The sequence below is a fragment of the Geospiza fortis genome, unplaced genomic scaffold (genome assembly GCF_000277835.1).
Source record: "Geospiza fortis unplaced genomic scaffold, GeoFor_1.0 scaffold333, whole genome shotgun sequence".
Lineage (NCBI taxonomy): Eukaryota > Metazoa > Chordata > Aves > Passeriformes > Thraupidae > Geospiza > Geospiza fortis.
In genome coordinates, this window is record NW_005054347.1 from 1,602,342 (window position 1) to 1,622,120 (window position 19,779).

At 58.5% G+C, this 19,779-nt stretch overlaps 2 protein-coding genes across 5 annotated transcripts in view; both read left to right on the forward strand.

The window, feature by feature from the left end:
* Nucleotides 1–166: 166 nt before the first annotated feature.
* On the forward strand, nt 167–13,264 carry TIE1 (tyrosine kinase with immunoglobulin like and EGF like domains 1). 4 transcript variants are annotated; one of them, XR_004081945.1, is made up of 24 exons: nt 167–702; nt 1,168–1,455; nt 4,777–4,887; nt 4,994–5,149; nt 5,240–5,371; nt 5,660–5,800; nt 6,005–6,133; nt 6,516–6,661; nt 6,805–6,949; nt 7,204–7,362; nt 7,537–7,674; nt 7,785–8,075; nt 9,076–9,366; nt 9,900–10,213; nt 10,315–10,525; nt 10,677–10,787; nt 10,894–11,084; nt 11,211–11,324; nt 11,489–11,559; nt 11,811–11,851; nt 11,974–12,070; nt 12,319–12,418; nt 12,575–12,718; nt 13,086–13,264. XR_004081945.1 is itself a non-coding variant. In XM_031058724.1 (23 exons), the coding sequence occupies exons 1-23, from the start codon at nt 657–659 to the stop codon at nt 12,644–12,646; spliced, it is 3,495 nt and encodes a 1,164-aa protein (XP_030914584.1). In that variant the 5' UTR covers nt 168–656; the 3' UTR covers nt 12,647–13,156. The 4 variants fall into 4 exon arrangements, 3 of the variants coding, with proteins under 3 accessions (XP_030914584.1, XP_030914585.1, XP_030914586.1); XM_031058724.1 differs by having other exon boundaries at nt 168–702; nt 12,575–13,156; XM_031058725.1 differs by having other exon boundaries at nt 168–702; nt 9,900–10,093; nt 12,575–13,156.
* Nucleotides 13,265–14,359: 1,095 nt separating this feature from the next.
* The window catches only part of MPL (MPL proto-oncogene, thrombopoietin receptor), a 6,285-nt gene continuing 865 nt past the window's right edge, over nt 14,360–19,779 (forward strand). The window contains exons 1-11 of the mRNA XM_031058666.1: nt 14,360–14,612; nt 16,709–16,838; nt 17,178–17,353; nt 17,560–17,813; nt 17,890–18,046; nt 18,213–18,342; nt 18,598–18,770; nt 18,874–19,016; nt 19,159–19,318; nt 19,476–19,563; nt 19,682–19,777. Of these exons, the coding sequence (XP_030914526.1) occupies nt 14,360–14,612; nt 16,709–16,838; nt 17,178–17,353; nt 17,560–17,813; nt 17,890–18,046; nt 18,213–18,342; nt 18,598–18,770; nt 18,874–19,016; nt 19,159–19,318; nt 19,476–19,563; nt 19,682–19,777 (1,760 nt within the window). The remainder of the gene's footprint in view (nt 14,613–16,708; nt 16,839–17,177; nt 17,354–17,559; nt 17,814–17,889; nt 18,047–18,212; nt 18,343–18,597; nt 18,771–18,873; nt 19,017–19,158; nt 19,319–19,475; nt 19,564–19,681; nt 19,778–19,779) is intronic.

The window sequence follows — 19,779 nt, forward strand, 5'->3', positions numbered from 1 at the left end:
TGGAGTCAGGGCCGTCTCCAAACAATGGGTGGAGAGCAGGAAACGCCGCATGGGAAACAGGATTTGGCTCCGCCGCCGCCGCCAGCCACGGCCCCTTGGCCCCTTTCCTTTCCCTGCTCCAGAGAGCCCTTCCCACAGCCATCAGCCACGGGGCTGCAACGAGGGGATGGGGATGCCGCTGTCCGGGCGGGCTGGGGCATGAGGCGCTCTGAACATTGGACGAAAAGCAGGGTCGGGATACCTCCTGCCCAGGCTAGGGGCTCAGCATGGCTCAGGGAACCCTGAGCACGCAGCCCTAGCGCTGGAGGGGTGGGCGGGTGCCTTTCCCTGGAAGAGCTGCCACCAGGCAGGGGAGCCCCGGGGCCCCTTGGCCAGCAAGCCCTGTTCCTGAGCATCTGGCTGGCCACGGAGCCAGAGAAACGGGGGCATCTCTCAGTCCGTGTCCAGGCTATGCGCCACAAGAGGTGGTCCCAGCTGCCCTGGAAGTCAAGCAACAGCACGGAGAAGAGATGGGGGACATGGGCAGGGAGCAGCGGACCTGAGCTGCTGCTCACGTGGGGCTCCTAGGCAGCCACAGCCTCCAGCTCTGAGCCCCGTAGCCAGGAAATGCTGGGGATTTTCTGACCTCTGCCAGATTTGGAACAAGCTCCAAGGACATGGGACTCCAGCTTTATCTTCTACTTCTCTTCCCACATCTGGCAGGTAAATTGCTCCTTTTCATCTGACTTAAGTGAGCAGCCCCTGACTCAGGGTGGCTTGGTGGGAAGAGGCAGCTGTGGAAGCTCAGTGGCGCCATCAGAGCAGGGTTGGGAGGGAGGAAATGTCCCTTTGTGATCAGCCGTTTGGAGCTCTCCGAGGGCCCTGGCTGTCTCTCTCTGACATGGAAGGAGAGGCAGCCCAAGAATCACATTCTGATGCATGCTTGGCTCATGCTGGGGAGCTGATCCAGCTGGCGTCTCCAAAAGGAGAGCAGAAATGCTCACCATGTCATCCCAATGTGTCTGCAATGCATCTTGCTTTGCCTTGGCTGTGCCTTCTGGGCTGGGGGTAGCAAAAATGTCCTGGAAGGGGGGAGACATCTGGGTGACAGGATCTGGCCCCGAGGCAGGGCTGGTGTGGCCATGCTCTTGCCCAGCTGTGATGCACCCTTGTGCTCCCTCACCCCAGGGGCCATCCTGGACATCACCCTGGTCGCCAACGTGCAGAGCCTGTCCCACTCCGACTTCTTCCTCTCCTGCGTCGTGGGGGAGCACGATGTGAGCTACCTGCAGATCGAGCGGGAGAACAAGATCGTGATGACTCACCCCAAAATGGGCTTCCAAAACTACCGCAACCGCAGCAACCAAGTCCAGGCCAGGGGCTTCTCCAAGGCTGACCTGGTGGGGATCCTCTACTGCCTGGGGCGCACCCCGACCGAGCAGGCCCAGGTGGTCTATGTGCACAACAGCCACAATGGTGAGTGCCTTCTGGGGGCAGCAGGAGGCTCCTGCCTGCCAGTTGGGTGCACAGGGGACCTGCCTGTCCTGTGCTGCACAATCCCAGCACCAGGCAGGGACGTGGGGGGACAGTGGTGACCCATAAGCTAGGTTTGGGGTCCACCAGCCCCAGTGGCGGGGAGATGGAAGGGAGGTGGAAGGGATGTTCAGCTGGAGGAGCATGGTCCAGCACCATGGAGGAGGTGTCTGTATTTATAATAGGGCTTGGGAGAAGGGCAAGGTCCAAGAGGAAGTTGAGTGCCCTTGGAGGAGGCTGTGAAGTCTGGAAATCATTAACCAGAGCAGGGGGTAGCCCTTTGGAGCTATGCCAGTCCATGACCCCACCACAGGCTCAAGGGGAGGAGGTAGTGCTGGGGCAGATCTTTGGCAGCCTCCCCAGGTGCTGGACAAACACCATCCCGGGGCTGCACATCACTGTTCCAGCAGTGGGGCTGGCTGAGAGGCACTGCCAGACTGCACTGTGCTGGGCTTGTCTCCTGCTCCTATTTTGGGCCATAAGGATCCAAAGGGCCTCCCTGGGCTGACCAGCAGCAGGGACACCACCTGGGGCAGCACACTCCCACACTACCCTTCCAACCTCCCCTCTCTGTGCTTGAGACTTTGCAAAACTATTAGGGCTGAAATTTTCTGTGATATTTGCCTCAGAATGCTTTCTAGCTCTTTTTAAGAAAGTCTAGCTAAAACAGTTGTCCTTTTGCTCAGAATAGGAGGAGGGGATACAAGTTTCCCTGTCCGTGTTAAGACCCAGCTTCAGCAAGGAGATTGAGTGTCTCCAAGCTGGGGCACAGAGGCTGCTGGTGTGGCCTAAGCATTCCCCAGGGAGCAGGACTCAGCTTTTGTCCTTGTAAAGAGGTTCAAGCTGAAAATGGCAGTGGTCCTGTTGGAAACAGAGCTGGATTGTCTGAGCAAGCAGGGTGGCACTGAGGAATGGAGCAGAGGCCAATGGAGACAATGTGGGAGACATGACCAGCAGCATGGGGTGAGGAGCCCAGAGGGATTTCTGCACCCCTAGATGTCTTTGTTTATAAATCATGGGTGGAGGTGATGACGCTGGGGCTCCATCCTTGGGGCAGTGGGGTGTTCTCAGTCAGCCCCCACTCCTGGGTCCACTTAGCCAGGCTGAAATAGTGCTTTGGAGGAGCCCCTGTGGGAGTTAAAAGCACCAAAAAGTGTCTCTTTCACAAGTTTCTAAGAAGCTTCTATTGCTCTGTTTAGAGGAGAAGGTAAAAAAATAAAGGAATTAGTAAGCAAAAAATTTACATGATTGCAGGAGAGCTGGATACAGAACCCACTGAAGTGGCTTGGTGTGTGCCATCTCTCCTGTTTAGCCTGAGAGAACACCAAAACAGGCCAGGGTGATTAAACAGTGGGTGGGGAATGCTGTTAGAGGAAAGCTGGCAGCTCTCAAAAGGTCATGCATGGAGAAGAACTTAGGAAGTTTGATAAATTTTGGAAGCATTACTGAAAAAACAAAGTAAAGCAAACCAAAGAGATCCTGAGAAGCAATTTCAGAAGTGTTAAAATCTGTCAATAAACTATCTTTTACACTTTCCAGAGCAGAAAGACACCCAGAAAAACAACTGCAGAAAACCAACATTTTAAAAATTTTTGTATCTGTGTGTACAACGGAAAGGTTGGGAAAATTTTCTGGAGGATCTGTCTAAAATGCCACTGTTGTTAGCAGGAGACAGGTGATAAATAGCAGAATGGAGCAGCACAGCATCACCAGGCTGGGTGTGTGGTGAGCAAGGCTGTGTTGCTGCCCTTGGGAAACCAGACTTTCCTAAAACTTCTGGGTAGGGAGTTACAGGCCTGAAAACTCAAGTCAGAACCTGGAAAAATAGCACAAGCTGTAATAAAGAGCAGAATATGTGGTGGTGTGGTCCCTGAGAAAGAGTTTGCAGTGGTAGGGTCTCTGGGATGGCAGCAGTGAGGATGCTATGAAAAACTGATACTCTCTGCTCAAATTCCTGGAGAAAACTGGGAAAACTCCCTTTCAGAGGTTCTTTGAGAGAAACTTTGCACCCAGGGGGTGGCAGGAGTGATCTTTGCATGGGTAAATAACTGACTAAAAAAAGGGAGAGTAGGAATAGGAGCAGTTCTTGTCACACAAGGGAGTTCCCACTGGCATGGCTTTGCATGGATGTGTGTCACCAGCTGTGGGTGCAGAGCTGAACAAGCAGCCATGCTGCCTGCTGTCCCTGAGCTGCCTGGGGAGATGATGAATGCACTATGGAGTGACAGAGAGGGGAGAGATGTAGTCTGGGAGGGCTTCAGTGATGGAGTAACAGGTAACTGGGTGTGCACAAATGCAAAGCGTTGTGTTTGGGGGTCCCCAGGGAACTGTTGCCTTTCATTCCAGGGAGTGAGGTGGATTGAAACAGAGTGAGGGCATATCTGTGAGCCCACCACTGAGGGCTTCAAAGTCCATGGAAGAAAGATCCCAACTAGAGGGATAGATGGGGAGGCGATTCTGGGAAATGACTCCCAAGTGTGACCTGCGGTGCCCTTCCCTGGGCGTCTGCAGCATGTGCTGCTTCCTCCTGGCCCTTGGCCTCAGAGGGGCAGGACACAGGGCTAGATGTGTTTTAGCTCCAGCCTGGCGTGGCTCCTTTTAGTGTGTGCAAGCTGGAGTACTGCCAGGCTCCAAAAGCCAGCAGCCGCCTGTGTCCTCCTTTGTGTCTGTCCTGGCACGCCCAGGGCTTGGTTTCCCAGGCCTTAAAGTATTTATAGCCCTGTTTGTGCTCAGGCTGGGGTCTGGCTGACTCACATTAATACTCCAGGAGTTCATTGCTGCTGCAAACCCCAGCACCTGGGGAATCAGGAAAAGAGCCATGACAGGGCTGCTGGTCCTGGGGGCTGGAGTGCAGCCTCCTGCACACTTAATTCCCCTCCCCTGCCCTGCTTTCCCTGCCTGCAGCACTCCACACCTCACCAGCAGGCGGGGTGCACCATGCACACTTGTTCCAAATGTCACCTCCCCAGACTGCTGCCACCAGCGTCCTGTGCAGATGGTGGGCTGGTCAGAGGGCAGGGTGCCAAATCCCATTCCTTAGTGTATGCCTGAAGGGGCTGAAGGGGCCAGGAAGGGAACCCAGTTCCTGCAGAGGCTTAGGGGGTCCTGGGTCCAACATGGAGCAGACAGGGAGATGTGTCATGACATTCCAGTAGAAACATGCCAGGGTGTGTCCTGGTGTGACCAGGTGTCAGCACTGCCCTCGGGTGTGAGCGTCCTCGGGGAGTAACTGCTGTGCAATCTGTGCCTCCTCCTCCTCTGCAGCCCACCTTTTCCCAGTGAAGGCCACACAGTCTGTGAATGTTGCCGAGGTGGCGACCTTCTCTGCCAGGATCCTCAAGAGGAAGGAGACAGATGTTATGTGGAAAAGAAATGGTAAGTAGTTCCAAGAGCAGACACAAGGCTGCAGCTGCTCCCAGCTGGTGCCTGGCACTGGCCCTGGGGCACAGGAGGTCACAGATAACCCTCTGTCCCCTTGCAGGCACCTACTACCAAACCACGGACCGGGGTGAGGTGCAGGATGACCACGTAGTCCTGACACTCCCCAATGTCAGTGTCAGTGAAAACGGTGTCTACAGTGCCACGTTCATGGGGGACAGCCCTCTGTGGAGTGCCTTCTACCGCCTCATCGTGAGAGGTGAGCAGGGCCCTGGCTGCCTGGGACTGGGGAGAGCTGTACCCTGCCCTGTGGCAGGTGGCACTCTGGCCCTCTCTGCTCTCTCTGCAGCCTGCCCTGCGAAGAAATGGGGACCATCCTGTGACAAGGACTGTCCCGACTGTCTGAACGGCGGCATCTGCCACGACCACGTTGGTGAATGCATCTGCCCTCCAGGCTTCATGGGCACCCGCTGTGAGAGAGGTGGGTTCCGCCTGCGCAGCACTGGGTGCTGTGCCCAGAGCATATGTGGGGGCTCTCTTGCACCCCTAGACCTGAGCACTGTGTCCTGGAATGCCGTGTTCATCCCCAGCACCCCCCCACCCTCAGTGCCCTCTGTTTCTGGGCCGGGGCTGGACCAGCCACATGGGTCCCATGTCTCCTCGAGGTGGTGATATGGGGCTTGGGCACCCGAGCCAGCTCTGTGCCATGCACCAGCAGTAAGTGCATGGACGAATGGTGGGTGAGGGCAGACCATGCTTCTTTTTCCAGCCTGCCAGGAAGGTCAGTTTGGCCGCAACTGCCAGGAGACGTGCCAGAGAGCCCAGGGCTGCCGGGGGCTGAGCTTCTGCCTTCTTGACCCCTATGGCTGCTCCTGTGCCTCGGGCTGGAGTGGCTCCCGCTGCGACCAAGGTACAGAGACATAGGTGTCCATCAGCTCTCACCCAGCCGGGCTTCCTCCAGGGCCTGGCTGCTCTCCAGCAGTACCTCCGCAACACTCTCTACATCCGAGGGTCAGCACAGGCTGAGCAGTACTGCTGCCTGCATCAGCTGCTTGCTGTCTCTGTGGTCCTGTGCCATGGCCAGGGGTAGCAGTGAGCTCTTCTCTTCCCACAGCCTGTCCCTCAGGATTCTACGGCCCTGACTGTGCCCTGGAGTGCACCTGCCAAAATGGAGGCAGCTGTAACCGCTTCAGTGGCTGTGTCTGCCCCGCAGGTTGGCATGGGCAGCACTGTGAGAAGTCAGGTGAGATTGGCACAGGGCTGTGGCAGGTTTCCATCCCCCACCTTCTTGTGGGTGCTGGCTCCTTCCTCATCAGTGGCTGGGAGGGCCCTTGGCCATTGGTCTCACCAGCTGGTTGAGCAGGACCCCTCGGCTGCGGAATTAGACTCCAAGTCTGTAGAAACCAGGACATTGCAAGGGCAACATCTGGTCTGGATCCCATCATTATCTGTGCTGAAAATGTTGCTGAGCCCAGCATGTGGGGTGGGGATCAGAGCTGGACCACAGCATCCATCACCTTTCCCTTGGCACCACAGTCTGGCCGCATCTGGTTCCAAGAAAAGGTGCCAGGCTTTCTTGTAGGGGAGGAGCAGGGCCAGCCCTAATGTTGATTTCTGTGTACCAGACCGGTTCCCCCAGATCATCCAGCTGGCCTCAGAGCTGGAGTTCAACCTGGGCTCAGAGCCCATCATCAGCTGCGTGGCCATTGGCAACCCACTGCCCACCAGGGACAGCGTGGAGCTGCGCAAGGCTGACGGCACTGTGCTCAAGGTACTGCCCCGTGCCCTTGCCCCATCACCATCTCCGTGCTGACAGCTCCCTCAAGAGTACCTGCAGCTGCTGGGCAGCTTCAGACTCATGGGGGCTGAGTCAGGGGCAGAGTGGAGGGGCTGACAGCACCCTCTGTGCCACAGGTCATCAAAACCATCATCGAGCCGAAGCAGATAACCTGTGAGTTTGAGGTGCGGCACCTGACAAAGGCGGACACGGGGCTCTGGGAGTGCAGGGTCTCCACGACCGGGGGCCAGGACAGCCGGAAAGTCAAGGTCAATATCCGAGGTGAGAAAAGTGTGGCGGCATGGGCAGGACAAGCCAGGGTTGCTGGGGGAGGCTGTCAGCATGGTGTGGCAATACCACCCCTGCGCCTGACTGGGTGCCTCCCATCGTCAGCTACAGTGCCAGCAGACAGATTTGGGTGATTATAAAAGACTCTCCTGACAAAGCTGGAAGGAGCCAAGAGGTGGCAGATGTATCTGTGCTCTGTTCCTTGTTGCTCCCAGTCCCACCAGTGTCATTCCCTTCTTCCCCCCAAGTGCCACCAGTGCCCTTGAGCGCCCCCCGGCTGTTGGCCAAGCAGAGTCGCCAGCTCGTGGTGTCACCTGTGGACAGCTTCTCTGGTGACGGACCCATCACCTCCATCAAGCTCTTCTACAAGCCCAAGGATGACAATTCAGCATGGTCATCCATTGTGGGTATGTGCCTGCAGGGCTAGGGGACACAGATAGAGCCTGTGTGTGAGAGGGTGAGGTCTGGGGTGGGCAAATGTCTCCATACCAAGCCCCCTGTGGTGATGCTGAGGAGGATGCCGGTGGCAGGGCAGGCTGTGGATGATAGGCATGGTTTTGACATGTTTTCTTGGCCAACAGTCGACAACAGCGAGAACATCACCCTCATGAACCTCCGGCCAGTCACCGCCTACATCGTCAAGGCGCAGCTGAGCCGGCCAGGGGCTGGTGGGGAGGGCAGAAAGGGTCCCGAAGCCATCATGGTGACTGACTGCCTTGGTGAGCCTCCATCTCCTTGACCCTGACCCTGACCCTGACCCTGCACAGCACAGAGCCTGAAAGGTCTCACAGCTGATGTGCCATGGGATTTTGCTGCCTTTTGTTTGCAGAGCCCACAGTCAAACCTGTGATTGAAGGCTGGTCCGTAGAAGAGAAAAATATGCTTCATGTCAACTGGAAGTTGCCAAGCAACCATGAGCCAGCACATGGGTTCATTGTCCACCTCTTTGACTCTGCAAGGCGGTTGGTCTCTGAGAAAAACATCACGTCCATCTCTGTGCTCTCTGCCCGCATCGGGGGCTTGGAGTTTAACAAGGAGTACAGGCTAGAGGTGCTGGTGTACCACTGCACCAGCCTGGGGCCACCTTCTGACCCCTACAAGGTCATGATCAACAGTAAAGGTGGGTCCAGCGGAATGCTGGGAACTGTAACAGGTAATTACAATGATAAATCAGTTATAATTGTAACAGCAGCCATCCCCAGGTCTGGCTGCTCCTTATCCCAGCTGTTTGGGGAAAATGGGCCCTCCTTTCCTCACTAGACCCTGCAGTCTCCAGCACCAAGGAGCTGAGAAGCATCCTAAGCTGAATGTGACATTCAGGTCATTATGAGTGATGCTTACAAACAGATCTGTTCTCTACACCCTGCTCAAACCTGTCTATACTTGCAGCCTTTACAATATCCTGTAGCAACTAGTTCCTCTATATAATTATACTCTGCATGAAGAAAATATTTCCCTTTTGGTTTGCTTTAACCCTGCTGCCAGGTAATTTTGCTGTGTTGTCTCTAGGGCCTGGAGAGCCCTGCAGTCCCACCTGTGGGCACACACACACACAGCTCCTGGAGTAGGCGGAAGACCATGCAGAGATGGAGCACCAGCCTGACCAAGCTTTCTGGCAGCCAAGGGGAAAGGCATGCATGAGGCCTTGGGGGGGGCTTGGCACCATACAGTACACATTGAGAGGACTGATAGACATCAGGCTTGAGGGATGACAGGTTTCCTCTGCTCTCTGCTTGTGAGAGCTTTGTATGATTTGGAAATTTGGGGTTAGGGATGTGGGCAGGCAGGAGGGGGCTCAGAGGAGGTGGTGGGCAGGCAGTATGTGACGGAGGCCTGAAGAAATAAAATGTCACAAGAGCTAGTCAATATACAGGCATTTAGACCTCAGATGGTGTGGCTGGTGTGGCTGGAACATATGGGAGTACAGTTCTGCTTCACTGTGGTACTTGGAAAGCACCTCCACCTCCAAGCAGGGGCCAGAGGTCCCTGAAGATCCCTCAAAGCTGACCTGGCTCTGGTTGCCATTGCCATCCACAGGGTCCAATCCTAACAGCAGCACTGAGCCCCAGCAGCACGAGGAGCCCTGTTCTGGGCCTGACACTCTTCTCTCTTGGTCCCAGGGCCCTCCTCCCCGCAGCTGCTCTCGGCAGAGCCCGTGTCCGACACCGCGGTCAGGCTCTCCTGGCAGGTGCCCGAGTACCCCAACGGGGGCATCACCAAGTACATCGTGGAGCTGCAGCAGGTGGGAGGCACCAGTGAACCCCAGTGGATTGACACTGACAGTGGCGCCGAGACCACCAAGATCGTTGGGGGCCTCAATTCCAGCACCAGCTACCAGTTCCGTGTCCGTGCCAACTCCCATGTGCCAGGGGAATGGAGCCTGCCCGTGAAAGCCAAGACCCTCGGGGACGGTGAGAGGGGTGTCTCAGCAGGCAGGGGGCTCACAGCTCTGCTGCAGCTTGGGCTCAGATTCTGGTCAGCAAAGAACGATTGGGGTGCTTGTGGCAACCTCTGAGCGTGGCTCTGAAGCAGCAGCCCAAGATCAAAACTCTTGATGTCTTAAGAAAACCTGCTCCTCCTCATCCTACAGGGGCAGGGGTGGCATGATGACATCATAGCACCTACAGAGTGACTCTGCCTTGGGCAGCGCGGGGTGTGAATCAAGGGGTTGGGGAGCAGAGCAGAGCCAGCATGAGGGGAGATAATGGCTTGACCCAAAGCTGGTTGGAGGTCCAGAAACCAGTGGTTCAGAGTGTCAGGAGCTGGGCTGTGACACTTTCCCCTCTGTGCCACTGTGGCACCAGGAGCTCAGATTATGTGATTATGGTATCTTCACTGGGGATCTTGGTGCTGGGAGAGGGCTGCTGTCATGGTGGTTGGCCACTAGTGCAGGCCAGGCAGGGCTTGACCATGGACCACAACCCTCCATCCCTCCTTTTGGCAGGAGTGCTGAGCGTGCCGCCCAGCCTGGGCAGCCAGGGCACTGAGCAGGCGGGAACAGACCAGCAGCTGCTCTTGGCCATTGTTGGCTCTGTGTCCGTCACTTGCTTCACCATCCTCTTTGCTCTCCTGGCACTTTTCCTCATCAAGAAGAATTTTTTCCACCGTCGCCGCACCTTTACGTACCAGTCTGGCTCGGTGAGTGCCGCCTGCCCCGCCAGGACCGTGTCCCCTGCTCCCCAGGTCCCAGCCCGATCCAGGTCACGTTCCATAGCCTCCAGCCCGGATGCAGCCAGACCTCACTGCCACACGGAGAGGGTGCGGAGCCCACCCTTGCCCATGACTCCTGTCCTGCTGGGACTGCCGCATGGGCGGGCAGGTGCCCAGTGCCTCTAACCTCACCTGCTTCCATCTGCCAGGGGGAAGAGACCATCCTACAGTTCAACTCGGGGACCCTGACCCTCACACGCCGGCCCAAGCCGCAGCCTGAGCCCCTCAGCTACCCCATCCTGGAGTGGGAAGACATCAAGTTTGAGGACATGATTGGGGAGGGCAATTTTGGGCAGGTAATCAGGGCCATGATCAAAAAGGACGGCCTGAAAATGAATGCAGCTATCAAGATGCTGAAAGGTGAGTGCTGGGGGAGGCAGGCAGGGTGGCTGACTGCTGCAGCTGTGTCCTGGGCCATGCTTGTGCTGGGGAGCATCAGGAGTCATTTGCAGAGAGGCAGAGGAAAGGTCTCTGTTGTAGCCTGAGGTGTTCATCCCTTCTTTGCTTCCAGAGTTTGCTTCAGAGAATGACCATCGGGACTTTGCTGGGGAGCTGGAGGTGCTGTGCAAACTGGGCCATCACCCCAACATCATCAACTTACTGGGTGCCTGTGAGAACAAGGGTGAGGGCTGTCCCATTCTACCCTGCCCCACAACCTCTGCTCTTGATTCCTCTATTCCTTTCTGCTGGGGAGAGCCCCAGTAGCCCAACCTCCTCCTGCCCCCCAGGCTACCTGTACATCGCCATTGAGTATGCTCCATATGGAAACCTCCTCGACTTCCTCCGCAAAAGCCGAGTCTTGGAGACAGACCCAGCCTTTGCCAAGGAGCACGGCACCGCCTCCACCCTCACATCCCAGCAGCTCCTCCAGTTTGCTTCAGACGTGGCCAAGGGGATGCAGTACCTGAGTGAGAAACAGGTACATCCCAGCAAGCCCCTCAGATCACTCTCTCCCTGAGGCCTGTGGGGTTCCCATCGAGGCATGAGGTCCCTGGGACCAGCCAGAGGGAGAATGTAGCTCCTGCTAACTGCTCTTCCCTTTCAGTTCATTCACAGGGACCTGGCAGCAAGAAACATTCTAGTGGGAGAAAACCTGGCCTCCAAAATTGCTGACTTTGGCCTCTCCAGAGGGGAGGAGGTCTATGTGAAGAAGACAATGGTGAGCCAGGCGTGAAACATCCCCATGGGGCCTGCACCAGTGTGGTGGGCAGGATGCCCACCATCAGTGTGACCGACCCACCATGGCAAGACTGGCTGGATCACAGTTGTCTTCCCCCCAAGAGGCACCCCTCCAGCCCTGATGGTGGCTCTCTCTTTCCCCAGGGCCGCTTGCCAGTTCGCTGGATGGCCATCGAGTCCCTCAACTACAGCGTGTACACCACCAAGAGCGATGTGTAAGTGCTGCAGGCAGGGGCACCAGGCTGGGGCACAGCTGTGGCCTCCTCCACCCCCTCTGGTGCAGTCACAGAGGCAATGCTATTGCTCTGGGTGCTGCAAGGGCAGGAGGTGATGCTGGTGCATCTTCCTGAGGAGCTATTGGCTCAGCCCAAGCCCTGGCTGCCTGTTCCACCCTGGGCTTTGCCCTGTGCCCATCAGCGGGGCACAGCTGGGCACTCTGTCTCAGCCTCGGCTCCTCCCCTTTCAGGTGGTCATTCGGTGTCCTGCTCTGGGAGATTGTCAGCTTGGGTAAGGCTCTTCCCTGTCCCCTGCCTTCCCTCAGGTCCCTGTAGGTCTGGTTATCCTGGGGCCCTGGGGGGAACACCCTAGGGACTGTCACCTCCTCAGCCCCTGGGTGTCTCTGGCTGCAGGGGGGACACCGTACTGCGGGATGACGTGTGCCGAGCTCTATGAGAAGCTGCCGCAGGGATACCGCATGGAGAAGCCACGTAACTGCGACGACGAGGTGTAAGTGGACGGAGTCTGGGCTGGTGGTGGCACCATGTAACCCCACTGCCCCACAGGGCTCCCACCGACTTTCAGTAGCTTCTGCCTGGTTGCCTGTGCATTGTGGCTGAGGAATGGGATGGAGTCCCACACCCAAACACCTTTCCTTGGCTTTAGTTTCCTGCCTGCTTCCCCCATCTCCCACAAGGAGCTTTTCCGTCCCCTCTCCTCCCGTGCTCACTGAGCCACCCACGACTCTCCGCCCCCAGGTACGAGCTGATGCGGCAGTGCTGGCGGGACCGCCCCTACGAGCGCCCTCCCTTCGCCCAGATCTCCATGCAGCTCATCCGCATGCTGGAGGCCAGGAAGGTGAGTGGTAGCAGAACCATGTATGGGGGTTAACCCCACCATCACTTTTTGGGTGCAGGGAGATAACAGGGCACAGTGCCCGTGAGCATGCTAGTGGGGACGGGAGGTACATGTGGACATGCTCACAACTGGCTCCTAACTGGGGTTCCCCCACAGGCCTATGTGAACATGGCCCTGTTCGAGAACTTCACCTACGCGGGGATTGATGCCACTGCCGAGGAGGCGTGAGGCTGCGCTGGCCCCAGCCTGCTGGAACAGTGCTGTGGGGACAAGGGGCTGCTCGTCCTCTCCAGGGCCAAGCAGCCAAATGGCAGTGCCCTTCCCAAGAGTGCCTTCCCTGCAGCAGGACTGTGCCGTCTCCTCCCTGGCATGGTGCCAGCCACTGAGAGCCCCACACTGTTGGGACACACTGGGGTGGCCCCCAAGGACAAGCAGCAGCAGGGTGCTGGCAGCAGAGCAGGCAGGAGAGGGCCTCCCTCAGGAGCCAGGGTACTGCCTATGCCCACGGACACAAATGCTCAAGCTTTGGGCAAGAGGAGGAAGCAGCAATACAGCTGAAGCCCTCAGCATGCTCTGGGCCTGAAATGGTGCCAGGGGTTGTGAGCAGCACTGCTGGCATGGGATGGGGCCACCCTGGTGGGTGCAAAAGGACAATGTTGGCTGTGCACAGCCTCCAGCTCTGCAGTGGCCCTTTGGAGATGTCAGCTCTGCCTTATGGACAATAAAGATCATACAACAGCTGGGTCCAGAGGAGTGTTGGTGGGGACCCACCTCTGCCCCACTGACAGCACTGGGGAACAGGATCTGCTGCTGTGGTGGGCACTCCTCAGAATCCTGTTCCCACTGGGGTCCTGTGATAATCCCCAGGAATGTCCCAGCATTCCCAGACAAGTCCTGGGTCTCGTCATGGCATGGAGATGGGTTTTCTTAGAATCCAACTGGGATCTTTTCCCACACACACAATTTAAGGCTTGGTCTTGTCCCCAAACAGATATGGAGAACAGACTATGTCCTTCCTATGCCCAGCTGCCTCTTGCATGCTTAAAAATTTTTCCTGCAGCTTCCCGTCAGCTGGCTGGTCTTTAAAGGGATGGCCCTGCTCCTCCAGTTGGGTCCTGTGCTCTTTGGTGTGAACTGCAGCTCTGCCCCATCTCTGAGGTCCCCAGTGAATCAGTGATGGGGACTGACCCTCACAAACAGCCTGACATGTGCCACTTCTTCTGCATCCCCTCTGCTCCCAGCTGGGGACACTGTCTGGGGCAGTGTCACCAGTCCTGCTCACACCTAGGTCTTCTTTTTTTGACAAAATTTGTCTGGCAAGTTGGGGCTGGCACTGCGCTTCTCTCAGTGCCTCTAATGCTGTCCTCAGCTGCTGGGCTTGGAGAAGCAAACCTGGCCTTGGTGCACAGGAGACACATGTGCAAGTGGCTCCTTGTGCCCTGGCTGGTGCAATAGTGCTGTGCCCTGGCAGGGTGGGAGACCCTCCAGCACCAGAAGTAATGGACTGGCAGGAGGTTGAGCATGACTGTGGGACCTCACTGTGGTGGCCCTGCTCCTGCACCACCAGCACTAGCACCTCTGAGGGCTTTGCCCCCTGTGCCTGCAGCTCTGCTCCCAGCACAGCCACAGAGATGGTGCTGCTGGCAGAGCACACCTGGAGTACACCAGTGCTGGGCGGCACAGGACACCATGGAGGCAGATCAGCTGTGCCACATCCCATGCTCCCGTGTGGCAGCAGCCCCAACAGCCTGCCCTGCCCCACACAGGGGCCTCCCCAGTTTCTTGGGGGTTGTTTTTCTTCCTACCCCATCCTCCCAGCATGCCAGTAGCCACAAGGGCAGGAACATGCCGCCTATCTGATAGGAGCAGTCTCTCTTGGCACTGCGGCTGGCGGCAGAGGGGCTGTGGCCTTGTGGTTTCAGGCAGGGAGAAGTGCTGGTGATGGGGTGGGGGGAGCCCCCAGCCAGGCTTCCTGAGCTGCACAGCCTCCACTTCCCAGATAAAGGTATCGCCTGGAGGAGCCGCAGCAGCTCCCAGGACACCGGGAAGGGCCGAGTGCGGCACGTGTGGCTCCGGCACACAGGTTGCAGGATGGCAGCCTGCCTGTGCCAGGGCTGGCAGCTCTCACTGCTCCCTGCCATCCTGCTCAGCCTCTGCAGCCCACCGTCAGCCCCTGAGCCAGTGACATCCCAAGGTAGGTCCTTGGGGCTATTTTCTCCCCCAAAGGATGGGCCAGGGAGGAGCTAGAATGCCAGGTGTGAGCAGTGAGCACCTCACAGCAGCCAAAATCTATGGGATTAGGAAGGGGGCATTCCAGGAGGGTGTGCAGGGAGTGTTCAGGGTGAGCAATGGAACGTGCTTCTCACCAGTGGGACACCCTGAGATGCTTGGAGTAAAGGAACATCAATGCTCTCTGCAAGCAGAGCTTGGCTGCCCATGGGTTGTCCCTGAGGACGACAGCCTGGTGCTCCCAGTACTGCTCAGGTAGCAGAGGGGCTCCTCACTCATCAGAAGTTCTCAGAGTTATGCCATGATGAGGGTTTGAACAAGACTCAAGTTAACATCTGATGGTACATCTCTGCACCACAGGCAATGCAGTGGCACTGCCAGGCTAACCCCAGGGCTCCTGCACCAGCCTTGCTGTCATGATCTTACTGTCCTGTGGGACATCCTCATCTTAGCTGATAGCTGGCCCCAGTCTGGCTCGCTGCACCTGCCAGAGCCATTCCCCAACTTTGTCTCATTTCAGAATGAAACTTTGTTTCATTCTCCATGCATTCTTTAAGCAACTCTTTAGCCCGTTTAGAACTTTCTGTAACATCATAAAAAGCATTAATTGAATAAAACCCTGTTGATCTCCTGCTTGTCTCTCCAGCCCCACCCCAGGTGTCTGGCCAGGACAGACTTGGGAGCACATTTTGAGTCACCCCCATAGGGGCAGTGGGAAGAGGGTCAGGGTTGGACTCTGCCCACAGCCTCTGCAAAAGGGCTCTGTGGCTTGAGCCCTCCGCTGGCTTGGCAGCCCTGCCCAGGCATGGCTGGTGCGGGCTGCAGAGCTGGGCAGCTGCCCTTCCTAAGAAATGGGCTGTGCTCAGCAAAGATGCTCTGATAGCCCACAAGACCAGGGGGGGCTCCCACTGATGCCGTGGGTCCCTGTGCCACCGAGCTGCTGGGACCTGGCCACTTCATCTCCTGGTGCTTGGAGCTGAGTGAGGTCTGGAGCTAGCATGAGGCCTGGGGTGGGGTAATGGGGGCAAAAAGAGAAGAACAGGTGGGGGGGCTGTGGCAGAGATGGGACAATGGGCATGGGGAAGAAGGCAATACATGGGGAAATGAGGAACAGGACTGGGGGGTCAGGGCAAGAGAAGGGACAGGGCAAGCAGGACACCAAGAAGGCGGCAAGAATACTTGGGAACTATGACTTATTCTTTGCCCAAGGTGGGCTCAACTGGCAGTGCAGGGGTGTGTAGCAGAGAATGGATACACTCAGCAAATGCAGCAGACATTGGCAGCAGGCTTGTGGGGTCCCAAAGCTGGGGGCAACCCCTGGGGAAGGCAGCAAATGCCAGTAGGAAGAGGAGGAGGAAGAGGGCTGGAGCAGGTCACAGGGCAGAGGGAGTGGGGGGAGAAGGGACTGCTGAAGCAAAGCTGGGGACAGCAAGACCACCCCTGTGCATCACACATATGCAACTTAGGGCTGTCCCCTCTTCCACGACAAGGGCAGGCACCCATATGTCAGCAGAGCTACCAGTGCTTCAGATAGAGATCCTGCAGGGTGTGATGCTGCAGTTTGTCCGTGTAGTGACAGGGAGCACAGCTTACTGAGAGGGACAGACATACCCCCAGGGTAGGGGTTTGGGCATCCCCCCTGCTCAGGACCACATGCCCCCACACCAGCCCCCAGGCCCTTTCCCTTTCCCTGGGGTGCTGCTCCTCCTTATCTCACTTCCGTGCACCTTCCGGCATGAGCAGGGCAGTGGTGCTTCCCCCTGATCGCTGGGCCCTGAGCTCCCCTCCGACCGCAGGGCTATTTCGGGATGTTTGTTTGTCCTCAAGGACCTCGTGTACTGAGGAGGGGGCGTGGTGGGCCGGGGGGGAGCTCTGCACCAGCCAGGACCCCGGTGCAAGCCAGCAGCCAGCATGGGTGCCATGTCCCTCCCCAGTGTGCCAAGCTGTGGAGAGCACCCGTGCCACGGCCGTGCTCAGGCTGCCCCGCGTGCCTGAGGTGGAAGCAGGTGAGATGGGGCTGGGTTTGTGCCCAGGGGCTCCTTCATGGCCACACTCCCCCAGACGCTGCACTGCTAGCAGGCGTGCCCGAGGACATCCTCTGTTTCTCCCGCTCCTTCGAGGACCTCACCTGCTTCTGGGACGAGGAGGAGACAACAACTGGGATGTGCCACTTCTACTACTGGTACAGCAGGTAGGACATGGTGGGGACACAGCCCAGTCTCCTCCTTGCTGCACAGAGAACAGCAGGGTCAGGGTGTCACAGCAATCTGGGCCATCCCAGCGGCTCCAAGCTGCAAGAAGAGATGGAGAGCCCACGGAAGCTATTCAGCAGCCACTGCACACCCTGCAGCAGGGCTGGGGCCTGGCTGTCCCTCAGTCCCATGGGGATGGTGCCCTACAGTGGATTATGGCATGGGAACGGAGCTGGTGACACCAAGGTCTCAGTGCTGTGCCCCACATTGCCTCTCCTCAAGCTTGGCCCGAGGCAGGAGGTGTGAGGTGCTGCAAGACCCTGCTCTCCATTCCTCAGGAATGTGCCCACAGCGTGCGTGGTCTCCACGTGGCCCCGTGGGGCTGGCGGGAAGCGACACGTCTGCGTCTTCCCCAGCCAGGACGTGCGGCTCTTCACCCAGCTCCACCTCCGCGTCCTGGATGCCACCACAAACCACACAAAGTACTGGCGGGAGCTCAGCGTGGATGCCGTGGGTGAGTCCCTTTCACTGGGCAATGCCCTGTGACAACAGGACAGTCCCCAGATCTGAGTCCCCTGACCTTCTGCCTGCCACGGGGGCTGGCAACTCCCTGAGCGGTGGAGCCTGGGAAGGGACTTCCCTGTGTCCCCCAGCAGGACCAGGCATTGCCTGCACCAGGGCTGCTGCAGGAGGACAAACACCCGGGCATGTTCTCTGCAGGTCTCATTGCTCCCCCAGTGAACATCACAGCCCGCTGGGTTGGGGCTGCAGGGCAGCTCTGTGTGTCATGGCAGCCACCACTCGCTGACTTCCCAAACTTCTTCGTCTACGAGGTGCAGTGCTGCCCTGCCAGCTCCCCAGGGATGCCCTGCAGCACCACATTGAACCCCGGTCGGCAGCACCCTGGGGACCCCTCCATGCAGTCAACTGTCAGCACCCACACACCCAGGGCAGCCTCCCCAGTACTGGGACAGGTACACAGAGAGGTCAGGGATGGGCAGGGGGGTTTGGGGCCTGCAGTTGCTCCTCAGCTTGGCCCCTCTCCTGCAGAGGCTGGTCCAGGCCAACACTTGGGTGGTGCTCCGGGAGCTGCAGCCAGGGGTGAGGTACCACATCCAGGTGCGCAGCAAGCCCGATGGTACCTCCATGGACGGCGTCTGGGGGCCCTGGTCGCAGGCTCTGGCTGCTGAGACACCCCACTCCTCTGGTGAGCAGCCATCCCCTCTGCAGGGGTGCTGGCAGGAACAGCAGGGAGGCACCCACGCCTGGGGCTGCAGGGGGTGGGGGTCCTGTTGTAGGCAAGGTGTGACTCCCAAGTTTTGGGGGGCCAAGGGGAAGCAGCCCCCTCCCTGTCCTGCCTCTCCCCTGCCCAGGAGACATTGGGCTGCGCTGCAGTACCCCCGACCTGCGGCACGTGCGCTGTGAGTGGAGCTGGGACCCTGCAGAGCCCCACGGCTCCCACCAGCTCTTCTACCGGCCACCTCCAAGCGGGGCTGGCACAAGGTAAGGGGCATGGCAGGCAGATGGCACTACAGCAGGCACATCCCAGGGACCACTGTGTCCCAGTATGCCACACTGGGCCCCATACCCTGCTCTGTCCTGCCCTTCCACCACCAATCTCATACCTCCTCACCACCTCTCCTGGCCACATTGCACCTCTGACAACAAGCAGCAGTAGCTTTCCTGGGCAAGTGCAGGAGGAATGCTGGCTGTGAGTATGCTTTGGTGGGACTGACTGGCTCCCCACTCCCCCCACAGGGAAGATGCATGGCAACGGTGTGAGGAGGTGAGCAAGGGGCCACAGGGCACCTATGCCTGCACCTTCCAACCCAAGACTGGCAGTGCCATCTCCGTCTTGGTGAATGTCACCAGGACCCACATGCTGCCCACACTCAGCTACTTCAAGGAGCCCTTTTGGCTGCACCAGGCTGGTGAGTCCCAGTGCCACCACTGCCCCTGCCTGGCTCACAGGGGACACAGTGTCCCATGTCCCATTTCACAGGAGCGACACATGCCTGTCCCCAACACCAACAGTGCTCACAGATGCCCCACAGCTTGTGCAGGCAGCAGTGTCGCAGGGCAGGCTGAGCCTGCAGTGGCTGCCGCCCCTGGAGCTGCTGGCAGAGCAGCTGGACTACCAGGTCCGCTATGCCATGGAGAACAGCCATGACTGGAAGGTAAGGCCTGGCCAGGATACCCCGAGCAGCGCTGCCCACCTCCGCTGCTGGCACACGGCAGGCGCGCGGTCGGGCAAAGCGGGACCCGCCCCTTGGTGCCACCCCCCAGCAGCCATGCCTCCGGCTCGGCTCTGCCCCGCAGGTCCTGCAGGTTCCACGAGCAGCGAGGAAAGAGGTCCTGGACCTGCGGCCAGGGTCCCGCTACCACGCGCAGGTGCGGGCCCAGCCCAGCGGGCCGTGGTACCAGGGCAGCTGGAGCGCCTGGTCCGAACCCGTTGTGGTTGATGCCGTGGCTGATGCGGGTAAGGGCTGAAGGCTGCGGCCGCAGGAGCCACACGGCTGACGGCAAGAGGCGGAGAGTGCTGGAAATGGGGTGGGGAGCACCGGGCAGGGAGCTGCGAAGGGCTCAGAGGTGGTGGGTCTGGGAAGAGCTACAGTTCCAGCGTTCCTCCGATGCAGGCTGGCTCATCCCCAGTGTTACGGTGGTGCCGCTGCTCTTCTCAGCAGTGCTCCTGGGGCTGCGCTGCACCTTCCCCTCCCTCTACAGGTAAAGGGTTGTGCCGGGGGCAGGCGGGGGCTCCAGCACCAAGCCTGGGCACCTTGCACGGGGCATTAGGGCACCCCAAGTCTGAGGGTAACTTCGATGCCCCTTCCTCCGTACCCAGTAATGTGAAGCAGAAACTCTGGCCGCCCGTTCCTGACCTGCACCGTGCTCTGGGCAGCTTCCTCCAGGAAAGCAGCAAGCACGGCCAGGTGAGGGGGT